The 17,537-nt window shown below is 38.5% G+C and overlaps 1 protein-coding gene across 2 annotated transcripts in view; it reads left to right on the top strand.

Moving 5' to 3' along the window:
- The first annotated feature begins 4,698 nt into the window (after nucleotides 1-4,698).
- LOC134533652 (protein HBS1) overlaps nucleotides 4,699-17,537 on the top strand; it is a 257,049-nt gene continuing 244,210 nt past the window's right edge. The window contains exons 1-2 of one of the 2 annotated variants that reach the window (XM_063371189.1): nucleotides 4,699-4,786; nucleotides 5,122-5,190. In XM_063371189.1, the coding sequence (XP_063227259.1) occupies nucleotides 4,784-4,786; nucleotides 5,122-5,190 (72 nt within the window). In that variant the 5' untranslated portion in view covers nucleotides 4,699-4,783. Of the gene's footprint in view, nucleotides 5,035-5,121; nucleotides 5,191-17,537 lie in introns of both variants that reach the window. The other variant, XM_063371188.1, reaches the window with a different exon arrangement.

Genomic DNA, 17,537 nt, shown 5'->3' with positions numbered 1-17,537 from the left:
GGGAAATGCGAGTGTCCAGGGGGTGACCAGTGCACACCAGGGAGGGCGACATGAACAGGCAACACCAATATTACAGCCTATTAGAGTATCACACCGTGTTCCACAGGTGCCAACCCATTTAAGGGACTACTTCCTGGGTCGAATCAAGACGGCGGGGTCCCAAGGGATGAGGGGGCTGTCTCCGACTACGGCAAGGGTTGACCCACACCCATTCTTCAATCCAGTCGTAGGCTCACAGTCGAGTACAAATCAAATCATACATCACCCACTAGTTACGCCCTCCAGATGGGTCATGCCAGAACCGCTATTAATTCAATTGTAGAAACACCTTTACTGAGTATGCCACACCCAGGGGCCCCACCACGCTCTAACCCCCTTAGTGCGACGAACCAGTGCACCACTTTCATGCGTGTGAGGAGTAGTGTTGTTGAGCATAACGGTCTCGTTAGAGGGGGGGGGGGGGTGCATTTGACGCCGACCACCGGTGCTCCCTTTGGTTCACACAGGCCGTTATGTCACAAAAACATCTCTTACGTGCATCGAACACGCCCGAGCGTGATTTCCGCCGAGTGTGTAAAAGTGCGCCGCGACGAACACCAAAGCGACGACAGCGCCCGGCCGGGTGTGGCAATGCGCCGAATTAAATACGTAATTAATCTGTTCAAATCAAAAACAACCAATTTAATAACAATTTAAAACATAATTAATTCAAGGGAAATCATGTCTAATTGTTTTATAATCAATTATTGTGTAACATGTCTTTTAAGCCCAAAACTGGCCGGATCTGTTTTCCCGCGCTCCATGCGTTTAGGCGCGAGGCTGCAGGGCGGTCTCGAGTTCAGTTACCGTCGGGAGCTCGCAGGGGTCGGACGCTCCGCGAACGCAGAGCCATCAACTTTTGCGCTATATCCACATATCAGCAATAGTTTAAGTTTTAAAATCCTTGTACCAGCCTGCGCCGACCCCACCCAGTCGCACGATATTTCGTGCGACTCGTAACTAATTAATTTTAACCCAACAGGGAACTTTACATTTTCTAGTTAATTTCGTGTCCAGAGTTTATGGACAGCGTAATTGAGTTACGCAGTTTCGGCTTCACAGCCACTTAATTGTTATCATCGAAGACTTTTAGCAACGTGTGTCGAGTTCTTACTCGCTAACTTTCGCCTTTTAACTTTCATCGTCTGTAAATGTGTAACTTGTAACATGCAATCTAACCGAGTATTTTCTGATTAATAAGTGACTGTAACGTGTATGATTCCAGTGTACCGGGTTACGTACTTTTCGGGACCTTAATATTTCGCCATAGGTAAGATTGCAAATAACTTTGGAATGTCCGTTTGTATGTGCTGTTTTTCATGTTAACGTAACTGCCTGTAGAAGTTCTTGCAGCACATGAGATCTGTGGCTATCCGCCGCGCCATTCACATTTATAATCGGCCACTGTATAAGTCCGTGTACACCACTTGGCAACCTATCCTGGTCGCGCGTACCATTTACGTAGAAAGATACGCGTGTCGCAGCAGTTAGACAACAGAAGCGGCCAGTACCTGGACCAATAAGTGTATCGGTTCTGAATAAAGTGTAGTGTCGTGTCAAATCGTTTACCAGTTATTTATAAGGCGTCCTGGGTGGCCTGAACAGCCCGGGTAGGTTTCGAACAGCGACGCGCTCCTGCCTGCAGCTACGAGGCCGAACCCCCGTTAAAACCCCTGAGATAACTTTCAACATTAATAATCAATTATATACTTCGACAGGCAGCGGGAGTGGATTCAGCATGATGGTCACTGCTGTATTGTCTTGATCGGTAACATTAGTGTAGACTTTATCCGGATGTAGTTTACCGTAAAACGGGCTAATTAAACAGTCACTTGGCCAAAACACAATGTTATTGATTCTGCTGAAGTCATTTTCAAGTACTGATATATGAAATGAAGCATAAGTATTATACTTCGTTCGGAGTTTAGTAATTTTGACCTGAGATAAATTGAGTTCATTTGTGATATAATCCATAATTTCTTGTTCTTTAACTGAGGCTTCAAAACGGGTAGCAAACAGAGATTTAGTCTTTTTGTAGGTAGGTTTGGAGACAGTTTTGAGATTGGATGTATTACGTATTCCTACTTGGGGTGGAAATTTCTTCCGTTCTTGATCATGGGTACCTACTGGGTTTTCATTATGTCTTGACTTATGCGGTTTTTATACCAACATGAAACCTTCAGAGTCGACTCGCTGGTTGTTATTGTTAGAGTTCCTAATCGTGCGCGTTTCTTGCTGACCAGAAAGTAGGTCACTGCGCGTGGAGCTTTTGCTGGGCATACTCACTGCACCATTAACATCGATCACATTATTGGGTGCTCTTTTGGTCACTTGGCTGTAAAATAATTCTGAGTTTTGCTTAATGCATAAGCTTTTTTTGATCTCTTTTAACTCTTGTTTGATTTGACGCAGCCGTCAGTGCTCCCTTTGAGAGCACGGGCAGTTATGTGTCCTCAACACCTGATCAGTGCCGTGCCATGAACACGCCTGTGCGTGCAATGTAGTGCAGTGCCCCGAACGGCGTGACGTCAGTCACGGCCTCCTACACGCCCGGCCGGGAGTGGCACTGAGCAACTAGGTAGTCTGTACATGCATTTGATAAAACAATCAAAAACTAAAACTTTTAAAATAGCCAATAATTAATTTAATTAAATAATCATTTTGTAAACCAATATCGTTTACAAAACTAGCCTGAATCATCTTCCCGCGCTCCGCAGTTTCCCGTGAAATTTTCCCCCTCCCTGGCCCCGGTGGCCAGGGAGGTTAGTCAGTTGCGATCTAGCTCTCACCTGAGCCGGCAGCCCCGCGCACGGGGAGCCTTCATCTTTCGCGCCATCTCCACGTTAACAGCAATAGGTAACTATCTTTAAATCTTTTCAACAGCTCCCCGGTCGGCCCAAACCGGCCATACGATATTTCGTATGGTCTTTCGTTAAAATGTGTGACTCGCCATCGAGTCTTTTCCAGTGCTACGTAAGTGTAATTGTTTAGGCGGCCTGTCGTGGCGCCTGCGCCTCACGCTATTAAAAAAAACCCCGGGGACTTAGTTCATAGCCCACGCGGGGCGGCACTGTGCCGAATGCGAAACAGAGCTTAATAACGATTCATCACCTGGGACGTGCAACGGTCGCAGACGAGATATCCCGCCGGATTCCGCCACGCCCGTCCCCAGCATAACGTGGCCCTCGCCACCACGCGGAGTAGCCGCCTTTGTGTGACCACCTGAGTGGGACACGTGAACTTTACCCCGAACTCGGGACTAGCCCTTAGTGACTCTAGTGTAATATTTCTTTGTTAAGTGAACTTGTATAACCAGACGTTAATATACCAGTGTTACGTCCCGCACAAACATCCACGTGTGCAGTAACGGGCTTGCCGCTCTCCCGAGCATTCGTCTCGTAACTCGCCGTGTTACCTACCCCTCTTAAAGTACTAGCCGCCGGGCTACCGAGCGACCGTAAAGAGTACCGCCAATTGAGGGTGGTGTAGGCTGAGTGGAGGTCGACGATGATGCGTCCAGTCGCGTGAGAGTGCCATATGTGATGTAGAGAAGTGTAACGTGTGCGACGTAATAAATCTAGTAAACGTACGTGTGTGTTTTCTCTAATATGGCGTCCTGGGAGGCCATAACAGCCCGGGGAGCCCTTTGCCGACACATCCCTGCCTGCAGCCACGAGGCCAGGAACACCGCCCTTGAGATCAAAATTATTTAAAACCTTTTAATTAACGCAATTTCAAAACAGGCAGTGGGGACGGCGTCAGATTAAAGAAGATTCTTCTCTTGAGTCCATTAACAAGGTTTGAAGCACTGCATTTTCACTATTTAGTTCATAAAACTTAACACAGAGAGATTTTACCATATTAATTAGTTCATCCATGTTGGTGTCTTGAAGTTTCAGAGTAAATGAAGGTGAATTTGAATTTTTATCCAGGCTATCGACCGAATTAGTTGACGATTTTTTCGTAGGCAACCTGAGCATGGCTAAATTAGTATTATTAATACAGTTCACAAATACACCATCTTGTAAGGGTAAGGGAAACCCCTTAAATTCTTGCTGATCTAGTAGAGACAAATCAATATTGATAGTTATCACACTTTGAACATCAATAATTACAACAACCGAGTACGCGCACAAGACACGTCTGTCCGGCTTGAACTCCCGGCCGACAAAACAAATTCAAACATTGCACTACGGAACTGCAGTTGACCAAAGCAGTGACATCACCAGGTGGCTTTGACGGCTACAACGAGCGGCAGACGGTACTGGAACTTAGATTTCGATTGCTGCACAGGGTACTATGATATCACATGTAATTTGAAATTGAAACTTTAAACTTATTCAAAATATATTTTGAAAATTTTAAAGATTAAATTAAGATAATTTTTTAAAATTATTTGAATTAAAAAAGGCTGTGTTTCAGAGTTATTAAAAAAATTAATATATTCATAATTTTATGTATTTTTTAATGTATCAAAATGCATATTTTTACACAAAAAACATAGAATAGGTACATTTTATGTAAAGTATTTCATATAAAGTACTGATTAAATTTCAAAATACTATAAATTTGTTTTAAGAGTATCGTGTTTAGTCTGCTTTTCGGGCAAAATACTTGATTGTTTTTTTTAGAGAAAAGGGTACTTAGCAGTTGTGATTGTAGGTTTTTTTTTGCACGGTTTGGCCACGAATTATTATTTTTTTCCTTGGGCTATCAATTGCGTAATAGTGTTAGACAACTTTCTATGGTATGTATTTTAAGTTGCAGATGTTTATACTGTTTATTGTTGTATTGGCAAATACTGTATTTGGTATTGGGAACACAACGTATATAGTGTTAAGTTATTATTATTATAAACAACGAAACTGGATTAAAGTGTTGTGTTATTGTTTTGAATCGTAACAAATTTAAGCATTGATTATGTTTGTTATTTAGAACACTGGTTATCAGGCATGTCGCGGCACAGAAATGTCAGATCTATGAACTACAGTGATGGTATATTGACTTTGTTTATAAATAATCAAACAAGTGTTAATATGTAATGCAATGCAGGATGGTAAATGGTGTAATTTAATGTTTCAGAATACGACGGTTTGGATGATATATATGGACATTCTGTGGAAGATGACTACTCAATTTCGCCAAGCGATGGTAAGATTCAGCTCCTGTCAAAACAGTCTAGAATCAGGAACGTGTGCAGATTTTCATTTCGTTGAAGGGGGGTGAATAATATCTCTGTGCCCACTGTTTGCTTTCGCATTATTTTTTTTGGTGGGAGTAACAGTTTTGGGTAAATATGTAGTGTACGGATTAGCGCCAAAAAAAATCGTACAAATATAAAATAACTTTCATTATATGCTCTTTTACGTCCTCTTTTCATAACCGCCTGCGGAGATAAAAAATTCCAATTACTTTTGCAGATATCGCCGTTCTTATTTTGCAATACGAGTCCTATGTAATCATTCAACAGACGCCATTTTATATTTTGCTGTGTGTGCTTGAATGCCTAAATAACAGAAATTTTCCATTAGGTAAGGTTAGTTACATTATAAATACTTCGAAATAAACGGAAATTAAAAATAATATCAATTAATTTTACTTGTATAGTTTTAAGTATTTATATTGTAACTGACCTGACCTAACAAAACGGGACAAAGGTAGATTAGGTCAGGTCAGCTACAGTATAAATACTTTGAAACTGAACGGACATTAAAAATAATAAAAATTGATTTTAATGGTTGTTTAGTTTTAAAGTATTTATAATGTAACTGACCTGACCTAACAAACCGGGAAAAAGGATGAACAGTAGGAACTCATGTAATTTTCTTTTTACGTGATGTAGTCGTTCAACTACGTCGCGAAAAAAAACAAACATAATAATACTTGTAAACAAGCAACAATGGTGAACGCGGGAAGCCTACGATTCACTCATCCTTCTGGACATACCCGAATACTCACGTTGGCAAGCCTTCTTTCAACAGACGAGAGGCAAACGCCCGATCGTGCATCTTCGGTTTTTTTTTGTTTATTGTAAATAAATATGCAACTCATGAAAACTAATGGTTAATTAGGTTATGTTAGCTACATTATAAATACTTTAAAACATTGTGGATGGTTGATTTGGTTAGGATAGCTACATTAAAAATACTGTGAAATCATGTAAACTGTTTCCTAGCGCTGGATAGCTACATATTAAAAAGTTATTTGCTAAGCAACCATAAAATGATTTTACAGTTTTTTTAATGTAGCTATACTTACCTAATATAACCAACCATCCACAATGTTTTAAAGTATTTTTAATTACTTCTTGCTAATTTTAAGAAAAGAAGGCTTGCCAACGTGAGTATTTGGGTATGTCCAGAAGGATGAGTGAATCGTAGGCTTCCCGCTTAACGCCGCATCAGTGCACAGCATGAAAATTAAAAAAATTCCATATCTCCTAAAGTATTTGGAATTTCTGATCGCCGCCGGGTTTAATGAAAAGAGGATGTTAAAGAGCATAGAATAAAGGTATTTTTGGAATTTTAAATTTTTTTTTAACAAATACTGCCTAAATATGAAAATTAAGAAATTCGATATCTCCTAAAGTATTTGGAATTTCTTATCTCCGCAGGCGGTTATGGAAAGAGGACGTAAAAGAAAAGTTATTTTATATTTGTACGATTTTTTTTGGCGCTAATCCGTACACTACATATTTACCCAGTTTTGGTAATTGTCTGCTATAGCGGCGTCACTCTGAATATAATAAAAAAAAGCAAACATTGATTTATTCAATTCGTTGTTTTATTTATAATTGTAATATCCAGGTGTATTGTGGTATTTTCAAGAACTTCACTTTTAATTTATCATTTTACATACATAATGTCGAGTCCAGTTAAACGTTCAATGGTATTTTTGGGTTAAAGGATGGTGTAAATCATTTTAAATATCACCTGTAATGTAAAATAGTGACGTAAATTGGTTTTGTGTTTTAATAGCATAGGCTGGACTGTTTTCAATGAGAGATAGCCCTGATACTGTTGCCTCCTTTCTGTTTAATTGATACTAGCTGCAACATGTTCCTGTGGTTATCTAAAGATCTTGAGAAATGCAGCGTGGCTAAGGTTGTTTTCTAAAAGACGGAGATGTTTAGTGTAAGTATATTTTGGTTGGGGCCCAGTCTGTTTTCCACCCTAATTGGTTTTCCACCCCAATAAGGCACAATTAGGGCTGATAACAAGTTTTGGTCCTAGCTGTAACATTAAACAACCCTGTCATTTAGAAAACATTCTATGCTAAACTGTATTCCTAAGGATCTCTGGAAAACCACAGGATCATGTTGCAGCTAGTATCAAGTAAACAGAAAGGAGACAACAGTATCAGGGCTATCTCCTGTTGAAAATAGCTTCAGCTAAACTATTTTTAAGCACGAAACAAGTTAATGTCACTATATTCACATTGGAGGTAATATTTACAATTATTTTACACCATCTTTGGTAAATGTTCTGTATCACATATCCAAGTTTATTCCTCAGCCTGATGATCCTGTACATTTTGATCCTGTGGTACGTGGTACATGATGCTAGCTGTTTTAATTTAGTACGTCAAAAGATCCTGCACATAAAACTTGTGGTATAACAATGAATGATAATCGTATGTTGAATACAAAATATATTTTCCTTTATATTCAACTTAAGATCATAAATTATTGTTATATCACAAGTTTTTGTTATGTGCAGGATCTTTCGATACACTAAATTAAAACAGCAAGAATCACGTACCACAAGATCAAAATCGACATGATAATGCCATCAGGATCAAGGGATAAACTTGGATACGTGATATGGAACAATTACCCCATCCTTAAATCCGAATATAATTTTTTTTTTTTTTTTTTTTCATATGGCTGAAATAGTAGTATTCAGTTTACTAGGATTCAACCATGGCAGTGGCTGTAATACCACACAGGCAAAAGTTAAATTGTTAATTACATGTGAAGTTATTGAAAATATCTGAATGTGCCTCTATATTATAAAAATTATAATAAGGATCTGATTAAATCCAGGTAATGTTCTGATGTCGCAGCTTTTCCGGAAATTAATAATAAAATTATGAAAAAAACTTTTTTTTTTCCCCTGAAAACTAGAGAAGTTCCTGGATTAACCCTGAAAACAGCATCTTTATATTCCTACTTTTTTCTGAGAAATAACCATTTATAGCTTCCATTGCATTACCTGTGCATTGATGCAGCCATCACCATGTTAAACTTTCTTACATTTGGAGAAACACAAGATTGGCAAACCTAACACTCACAATGTTTCATTCCGAAAGTTTGTGCAGGTTCAAAATAAATTGATTAAAGTGGGTAAAAAAAGGGACAAAAAGCAAATCTTTTTATTTCTAACAACTTAAAATTACATTGAGAATGTAACATATCAATTTTTTATATAATTTCAGAGAGTACTGTATTATAAACACAAAAATGTTCCACAATTACCCCACCGGATGGGGTAATAATGTGACAGGCAAGAGGCATATCAGGGACACTGTGTGAATGCCATTATAATCTCATTGACAAGACCCCTGAGGAAATCATAGGACTGCTTATAACAAATATATACATAAGAAATTTTTCAAAATTTCAAGGTACCTTATAATGTAAGTTCATATACAATTATACCCAAATGCCTCTTAACAATAAATAAGTTTCAGCAAATAAAATAAAATATTTGACTGCGCTGAACTTGTCTCTGTCCGCCGGACGCTCTATACAGCCGCCCGGGTATGTTATCGCTCGGTAACAACGGCCTAAGTAATTACACGCAGGTAATAGGCAGTGACGCAAATAGAACTGATACTCTGGGACCTTCCTTTAACTATCTACAATAAATAAAAATAGAATTTTGAGGGCAACCACCATAGGGAATGCACCAGGGTCTCTTAGGGCCTCGAATGTTTGGTTTTCAGGCTAACTGTCACAAACTTTATTTTTTATACCTCAGAACCCGAACCGGTACCGATAGAGCTGATACATAGGTACCTTCTTATATATGTTTACTATCATTGAAACATTAATTTAGCACCAGGGCCTCTGAGGGCCTGGAATGTGTGGTTCATTTGTGAGCATCATTTAATAAGAAACCAACTTACAATTCTTTTTCAAATGAAGTGAAATTATTGTACTTTGAATTTAAAAAAATGTAGAGGTTATGTTTAAGTTGTATAGTGTTGGAATTTTTTTTTTTAGATAACACCGTAAATGGCATTTTCAACTTTTGTGTGTATTTTAGTTTTATTCTTTTTTTAAACAGTGACTGCAATGGCAGTAGGTATATCTTTTGAGATGTCTCACTGCAGGGATTTGAACGACTAAGTCTACAAAAGACAAATTTCTTTATCTTTTCATTTACTTCTTTTGTAAATGAAAAATGATGTAAATAGAAAGTTTTACTGTGCTTAATTGGCTAGATCAATGTTAAGTGTTAATTTCTGTTTGTTACAATAATAAAAAGTTAACATAACATCACACATTAGGGTCATTCCATGTCAAATCAGCACAGTTTTAATTTAAATTCTACATGACCCTCTTAGATTATAACGGTTCGTTATATAAAAAAAATTAAAAAAGAAGATGTTAAGCGCCAATTGTAGTTTTTGATTTATTTTTCAAAATAGAATGCTGCACAGACGAATCCAATTATTACTTTCAAAATTTTTCTCAATCATTCAACTCGTACATCCGCCTTTCGAGAATTGCTTGCAGCTCGGGCGATGAGATTTAACTAAAAATAACGTAGGTTAAGTCCTTCAGTAACATTTTACTGTAAGTACACGAAATCAGTGCGGCCTCAAACATGACCGCACCCAGCGAAAACGAATTTCGCCATTGAGCCAGACGCCGCGTCGGCAGCCGTAATTTCTAGTTAAAAGTGTCCAAAAAGTTCCAAAACAACAAATGATTAATTTACTCTCTTCGGCATGGCTCTAGCTACCGACGCTAAATTTATCCTTCTCAAAATTCCTACATATTTGGTGAGAAGCCACCGAACACCCCCTCCTGGTGCAGCGATCGACAGACGATTGGTGAAGTCATGGCACCTTCTTCTTCACGCAGGAAGGAGAAGTCACATGACCTCACCGACCAATCACACACTCTCTCACACACAATTCAAATCACAAACCAATAACAGTACATAACATAAGCACTGAAAACCATTTTCCATACATATAGACAGCGACTTCCCATTATCCGTCCCTTCTTAATTTTATCAAAAACGTCTGACCTTGGTTTCCCACCCTCCGAAGAGATATCGTTTCTGTCTCTCTCTTGGTGGGGAATCACCGTTTCTATCTCACTCGCACTTATAGGTCTCATATACCTGTCTCTTTCTAATACATCCCACACCAAGTCCATTGTTCTAGAACATTATGTAACAGTCCGTTCTGAATAAAAACGTAACATATCACTTTAGTGTTGACGTCGACCCAAGTGTCTCCCCGGCTCCTTCAGGCCGTTATGACTCGTCAGCGCCCTCTCTTGCTTTAGTGGTGCAGCTCAGTGTTGTGTTTTGATCAGGGACACACCCGCGTGCGCCCTGGACCGCTCACGTACGGCCACGTATTTGTATCATGTTTGTATTCTATTTGTAATTCATTTATATTTGTATTTATATTTTATGTATTTAATGTTTTTTCAGTACCTGTGTTAGTATGTAGATCCGCAGCCTGGTCCGCCGCGAGCTGGTGTTCTCCCACGCCGGCCTGTGTCCCCTTCCTCTCCTCCGCGGCCCGCGCGCAGCGGAGTGTCAGTCGCCTGCTAGCTGCCGCGCGTAGCAGACGTGCTCTCGCTCCGCTCCGCTCGAAGTACACGTCACGTACGGTCGAGTTTCGCGACTAGCTGAATACGTCACGGGGCTGCCTTCAGCAGCCTTACCAGATTGTGTGCTCACTATTTTAGTAATTCGGGAGTCCGGGTCGCGGCGAGGGAGAACCGTTCGTCTTGGAACGTGTCGGCCAGGCTGTGACAGGGCTTCCGCAAATAAAACCCGCTCACGGAAACGGACAAGACGTACTTTTCCTTCTACCTTCGCCAGTACCTCCAATTTCCCCGAAATCCTTTCTCTGTCCCACTTATTCCGGTCCCGGCCACGTAGGCCTGAACACATCTCTCTCCAACTGGAGCTACGCGGGCAATTGGACGAGTTCGCAGGGCATTCTTCGACAGGGACCAAGGGACTTAGGGCGAAGGGACGTCAGTACCATATTAAAATCAAAATAAATATTGTAGAAAACATTCATACACAGTGTTAGACCAATATAATTAGTAAACAAAGTTTAAAAGCTTTCTTGAAAACCCTAAATAAGTGATTATCAGACAATTATGTAACACGTTAATGAAAGTTAAAAACAGCAATCCTAATACAAATTACTTAAAAATAAAACCTATTTAGAAAAAAAACTTGAAAAAGTAGGCCAAAACAGGCAAAAATCCAGTACAACGACTTCTTTGTGAACATGTACATAAAAAATAGTAATGATTTAAAATGTCTGTTAAAATACAAAGTACATTCTTAAAACACACAGCAAGTGGAAATATCAACCCTAAAATACATAAAAAAATGGTAAAATATTCTTAGCGAGACTTTTTTAAGAAATGTAAACACCCACCAAACATCGTTTTAAAAACATGTTAATAATGATAAATACACATTAACGACTGACTATACTTTCTCAAAATGTAAACACAGCTTAAAACATAGACTTATTAAGAAATATTTTCATTCATGAAAACAGTTTAACCCTTAATAGGGCACGCTATGTTTTGTGACATGTGTAGTCGCACACGGTCATTATGACCAGGTACCTATTTAAAAAAAAATTATAACATTTTAATTAGCTTGTTCTGAGACACTCAGTACAAGAAACAATAGTTTTAACATTCTTTTAATGTAATAATAGTGATTATCTTTATATATATATTTCTTGTGTGCGTGTGTATGTCACTGAACTCCTCCTAGACGGCTGGACCGATTTTGATGAAATTTTTTGTGTGAGTTCACGGGGATTCGAGGATGGTTTAGATTCTCAATTGGATATTTTATCTCGATTCTGAGTTAAGAAAAAACTAAAAAAAAACACGCTTTAAAAGCAAAAAAAACTAAGCATTGTTGATAATTAGCCTCCATGGCAACGGGCTTTTGCATTGTTGTTGCCTTCTGCGTAACCATGGGAAAGGTTTTTGGTAACGGCAGTGGCGTGCCCAAGAGGAGGGGTATGTATAATGAGAAGATACAAAATGTCCAGCGTAGAAATACTTACCGCCATATCCATATCTCACAAAAAGTACATTTGGGCAGGACAATGTCTGTCGGGTCCGCTAGAAAGATATATAGAGAGATAGAGATATAAATAGAAAGATTGAGAAAGTTATAGAGATATACATAGAGAGATAGAGAATTAGAGAGATAAAGAGAGATGCTTAGTATACGTTTAAAAAATTACATTATTAATAAATTAAAAAATTGATTTAGGCATTGCAACGCATACCGGGCATTATCTAGTTTCTTATATAATTGTAATGTAAAAAATATATGACATGATTGTAAATACATTAAAATAGTGTCAACATGTTTTTCATCTCACACTGGATAACATCAAATTCAAAATGTTAGTTTTCCTTTGTATCTATTAACCTCCATGCACCGTGCATAACACACAATTGGCTGATAATATAATATTATTGTCACATTATTTTATATTTTTTCTGACACATAAGAAATTCTAATTTTTTCCACATATAATTACAAAAAAAATTGGTTGTCTGTAAAGTCGGTTTACGGACGATAGTTTAATGTGACGTCATAACAAAACATTGATGAAATGATTGATCCAGAAGAAAAGTGAATATCATATTCGGCCTGAGACTGAGCCGTAATAGGTTTTTGCAACCAAACCCTTTAGGCATTAAAAATATTATATTCTCTGAGGAAGAAATTTTTTTAAAATTTTTCTATCTTTTGTATGATAAAATCTACTTCTGCATACTTTTATGAATAAAATTGAATCAATTTTATTGAACTATCAATATTTTGTATGGATACAAAGAAGGAGTGAAATGAAATGTACAATTTAATTAATAAATTTACTTTTATTTGCATTCATTAATTCAAATATATTTTTTAGTTTTGAAATGTTGCGTGCACCTTTTTTATTTTTACAAGTACAAAAAAAAAATTCGCAGCTGCCGAGATTCGTACCGATAACTTTTGGATTGGAAGTCATCCATGCTAACCACACGACCACGAGACCATTTTGAGAATAATTGTTTCAGATGGTATAAATTAATAATATTCCACGCAAAATATTAGTTTGAATTTATTTTAACTAGCATATTCTCTGTTGGACTCAAAATATTTACACGCTCGTGGGCTCATAACTATAATACGGTGTGTGATTTAGTTGATCAAATAATAACTCATGACAAATAATTTATTACCAATGTCAAACTAAAGCGTGAAAAGTATCATACCAGCAATAAATATTTAGTTATACAGCTAAAACAATACTCATACAACACTGTTTAAATATACTGATTTACACTAGTAATTAAAATAATACGTACTTGTAAGAACACCATTTCCTTGCGAATATTCTCCCGTGGCGCGGTGCACAACAATAACCTCGAACCAGTACGCCACCACGTGCCGGCCGAGTTCTCTGTACCGTCCACAACATACCAGAGAGATGCCACGCATGCGTAAACACATCCGTAGTGGGACAATTTTTCGTGCGTGCAGCCAGCGTTCATCAATTTATTAGACGTCACGTCAAAAAACATAAGCAAAATATTCAGTGTAACATAACACTTGCCTGCCTACATGTCCATGTCCTCATCACTCTGAACCTCTTTTGTTGAGCAGCTGGTGCAGGTTGTAACACTGTGTTCTCTACAGATATAGCTGTGGCATTCCACACAGTATGTGTTGGTTTTTCGATTCTTCTTCCATGAACAGAAAGCAAATTGTCCGGGAGCATTTTTTGCAGCAGCCACAGTTGGTTCAGGGATTCCTGCCAGTTGCCTTACCTTTATCTGTAGCTGTCGAGGAAGACTTTTTACTGCAGCACGTACTTTCAAGTGGTCAACACAGAGCTCATTTGACAGTTTTTCAAATATTCTCGGCGGCTCATGTTGTTTTGGGTGTTGGCTTGGAATATGATGAAGCTATTGATGCCAACAATGTTCAACAGAGTGAAAAAAATAGTTAGCGGCCAACGGCAACTTCTCCTTGCAACAGAGTAGGTGGCTTTCAGCTCGTCAACAGTGTCCACGCCTCCTTTCGTGGCATTGTAGAAGGTGAGAATCTCAGGCTTGCATGCATTATCCGTTTCTTCGTCCATTGTGTCGGAATGGTGCATTGTAGATAGAAGAAGCACAACTTTGTGTTCTTCTTCGGCATATGAGAAAGTAAAGTGCAGTCTTTCCCAAAAGCAAACATGTTGCTAGGAGCCAATCACAATTTAGTTTGCAAGAAGATGGGTGGTATCTTCCTTTTATTTTTACGAATGGTACCAACCAAAGACAACTTGTGTTTCTTGATGAGATTAAGAGCAAGTGGAACGGAAGTGAACCAATTGTCTGTAGTAATATTCCGCCCACTTCCGGAAATTGGGGCTACCATCCTTTCCACAACCTTGTGCGCACTGTTTTCTACCTTGAATGGACCATCCGGCTGAGCACCCGCATAAATCTCCATGTTGAGAGTGTAGTGCACTCTAGATTCTGTAAGGGCAAAAATTTTAATCCCATACTTTGCAGGCTTGTTTTTTATATATTGCCGGAAACTACAACGACCTCGGAATGATTCCAACATTTCATCCACTGTAGCGTACTCGCCAATGGTGTAGTGTTGCGCACATTGACTTACAAATTCATCAAATAGCTTTCTAACAGTAGCCAAATTGTCTCGTGCTTTTCATTCTGCCCTGTCATTCAGATCGTCAAAACGCAGAGCACGCAATAAAAAATACACTCTCTTTATAGATAATGTTGCGCCAAACTTATCTACACCTGTACCATCACTTGCCCATAAGTCAGATAAATTCAAGTGAGCTGCTCTTAGTACACCTGCCAAATAAAGCAGCCCGAAAAGAGCCTTCATTTCATTTATGTTTGTGTCCAATGCATCTCTTTCACGTTCATAGTTTTGGCGAAACTTTGCTATGCAAGTGTTAGTAAAGTTCACTATTTCGTCAATTACAGAATCTGGAAAAAACAGACTCCAGCACCCAAGAACAGTTTGTGTATTCCGTGCTAATCCTTTCACACCTGGCAAATGTGTAATGATATTTTGTTTCCTCGCCCGAACTTTTTGTTTTGGTTGATGTATATTCCACTTTGTAGAATTGTCTTTACCTAGGTAAATGGTATCCTGTTGGATTTCTTGTTCATTATCACTTTCACTGCCTGAAGTTTCGGTGTCTCTATTGTGTTCACTGTAGGTTAGGCAGTCTTCATCTTCAGAGGCATTTCCACCGACATCGTCTTCGTCACTTTCGTTGAAAACATGTGTTAAAAGTTGTCTAATTCTTTCTTGTTCTCTATTACTTACAGTGTAATCACTCAAATTACTAAACATTATGAAAAGTTCACTAAAAGTGATGAGAACTGCAATCTATGGCAGCATAAAAATGTTCCATCGAAGGTCGCACACGGTGTTATTTTCCGGGATACATAAATAAAATGAAACTTTAAAGGTCGCGCACGGTCATAATGACCAGCTGAAACATTTCATGCATCCACTTTGAATGAAAGCGAGAACGCAACTGGCAGACAATGCCAGATTTGTAATACTAGAACCCTATGACGCAGCTACTCAGAAGAGTGGATGATAAGACAGCGTATACAGTCTCGTAGCAGTGAAAATTGATCATACCCGATCATATTGACCATAGCGCGACTGATTAAGGGTTAAGAGAAAAATATTTAGCTAGGAGGGCAGGGGTCTTGCATCGTTACAAGAGTTAAATTATTTTTGGTTTATAGCTTATGTATATGAAGTAAATGAAGAATTAATTTTTTTTTTTAGAGTTTGTGAGGTTTTTTTTTTAAAATTAATTTACAATATATACAAAAAAAAACACATTTTGCTGTTTCTAATCATCAAAAGTATTTATCTTTCAGTTACTGTTGATGTTATAAAGCTCAAATTGGTCCTATTTGAAAGCTTTTCTAATGGGCTTTCATATAACATACAACTTCATAAGAGTTGCTTCATTAAATAATACCAAAAAAGTATGATTGATAACTCCAAATTTGGTTTTTTCAAAAAGTAAAAATTTTAAAAATTTCCCAAAAATTGGTTGAACTATTGTTATTTTTATGTATTTAAATCATTTTGAAATCATTAAGGGTTCATAACATATGAGGCATAAATCTGTGGTATACGTTAACAGCAGGTATTTAATAGTACAAATGTTTGCTGCTAACCAATTCTAACAAATAGTACTTACATTACTGATGAAAGTAGGCTAACCTAAGTTTCTGTATGGAAGTGCTTTAATTGTGCCTTGAATCTTTGAGAAATCTGAGCGGTTTTCTGTGCTTCATTGTCAGAAAGATAGTATGTTCACCCGGTTGGAGTGACTGGGTGAACCTTGCACAGGATGTCTGCTGGTGAAGTCCAGAGAATGTCAGATGCTGTGGGATAAGAGAACGATGGAGATGGTCCTTCAGGGTGTAAAAATGTCAGTTTGACTTCATGTGCCTTTTAGTCTTTTGCCAAAACATAAGCCAGCTACCATCTGTCGCTGTAAACTGCTACTACGTAACCATATATCTCACTTGGAACCAGTATGTCTTTAAATACCACAAAACACTCAACGGAGGTTTCAGCATTTTACCCGTTACTGGTATAAAAGCTTGTAGCTTCATGGTACCAGGAATGTTGTGTGAAGAGCTGACCCTATTTGTCAAGAATTATTCTGTTGCAATGTAGCAAGGGTACAGTTAACACCCAAAATGTTTTCTTTTGCCCAATCATAGAGTCTTTTTGGAGTCGTTATCTGGTCTTCGTATGGCTTTTGAAAACTTTCACGTGCTGTAAATCTCTTAACGGTGCCTCCAATACCATCACATGGTCCTTTCCCATGTGCTGTTTCTGAAAATTGCCATTCTGCATCAACGAGACTCTTTCTTGTGGTAGCACAAGTTCAGAAAATTCTTGTTTTTATACTGTGCACCAGACCCAACGCACCCCTCGCAAACTCAACCCGGGTCAAACGCGGAGTAGATACGAAGGTACTCCCAGTGTATAAATTTTGTCACGGAACTGCACCTGATGCAAACAACCGATAATAATTCACGGAGTAAGCTCATCAAGCCATCCCCTTAAATTAACACGTGACGAGAAATGTGCGTCGTAGAGCACGAGTGTTAACTCCCTCCGGGCACAGTGTTTAATGAATGCCCTTAATTCTCATCGCGGCCTAGAGCCTTAATTTAAGTAAGAAACAAGGTGCTG

The sequence above is a fragment of the Bacillus rossius genome, chromosome 7, assembly GCF_032445375.1.
Source record: "Bacillus rossius redtenbacheri isolate Brsri chromosome 7, Brsri_v3, whole genome shotgun sequence".
In the NCBI taxonomy this organism is placed as follows: domain Eukaryota; kingdom Metazoa; phylum Arthropoda; class Insecta; order Phasmatodea; family Bacillidae; genus Bacillus; species Bacillus rossius.
The sequence above is the reverse complement of the archived record's forward strand: the minus strand, read 5'-3'. Positions and strand labels throughout refer to the sequence as shown.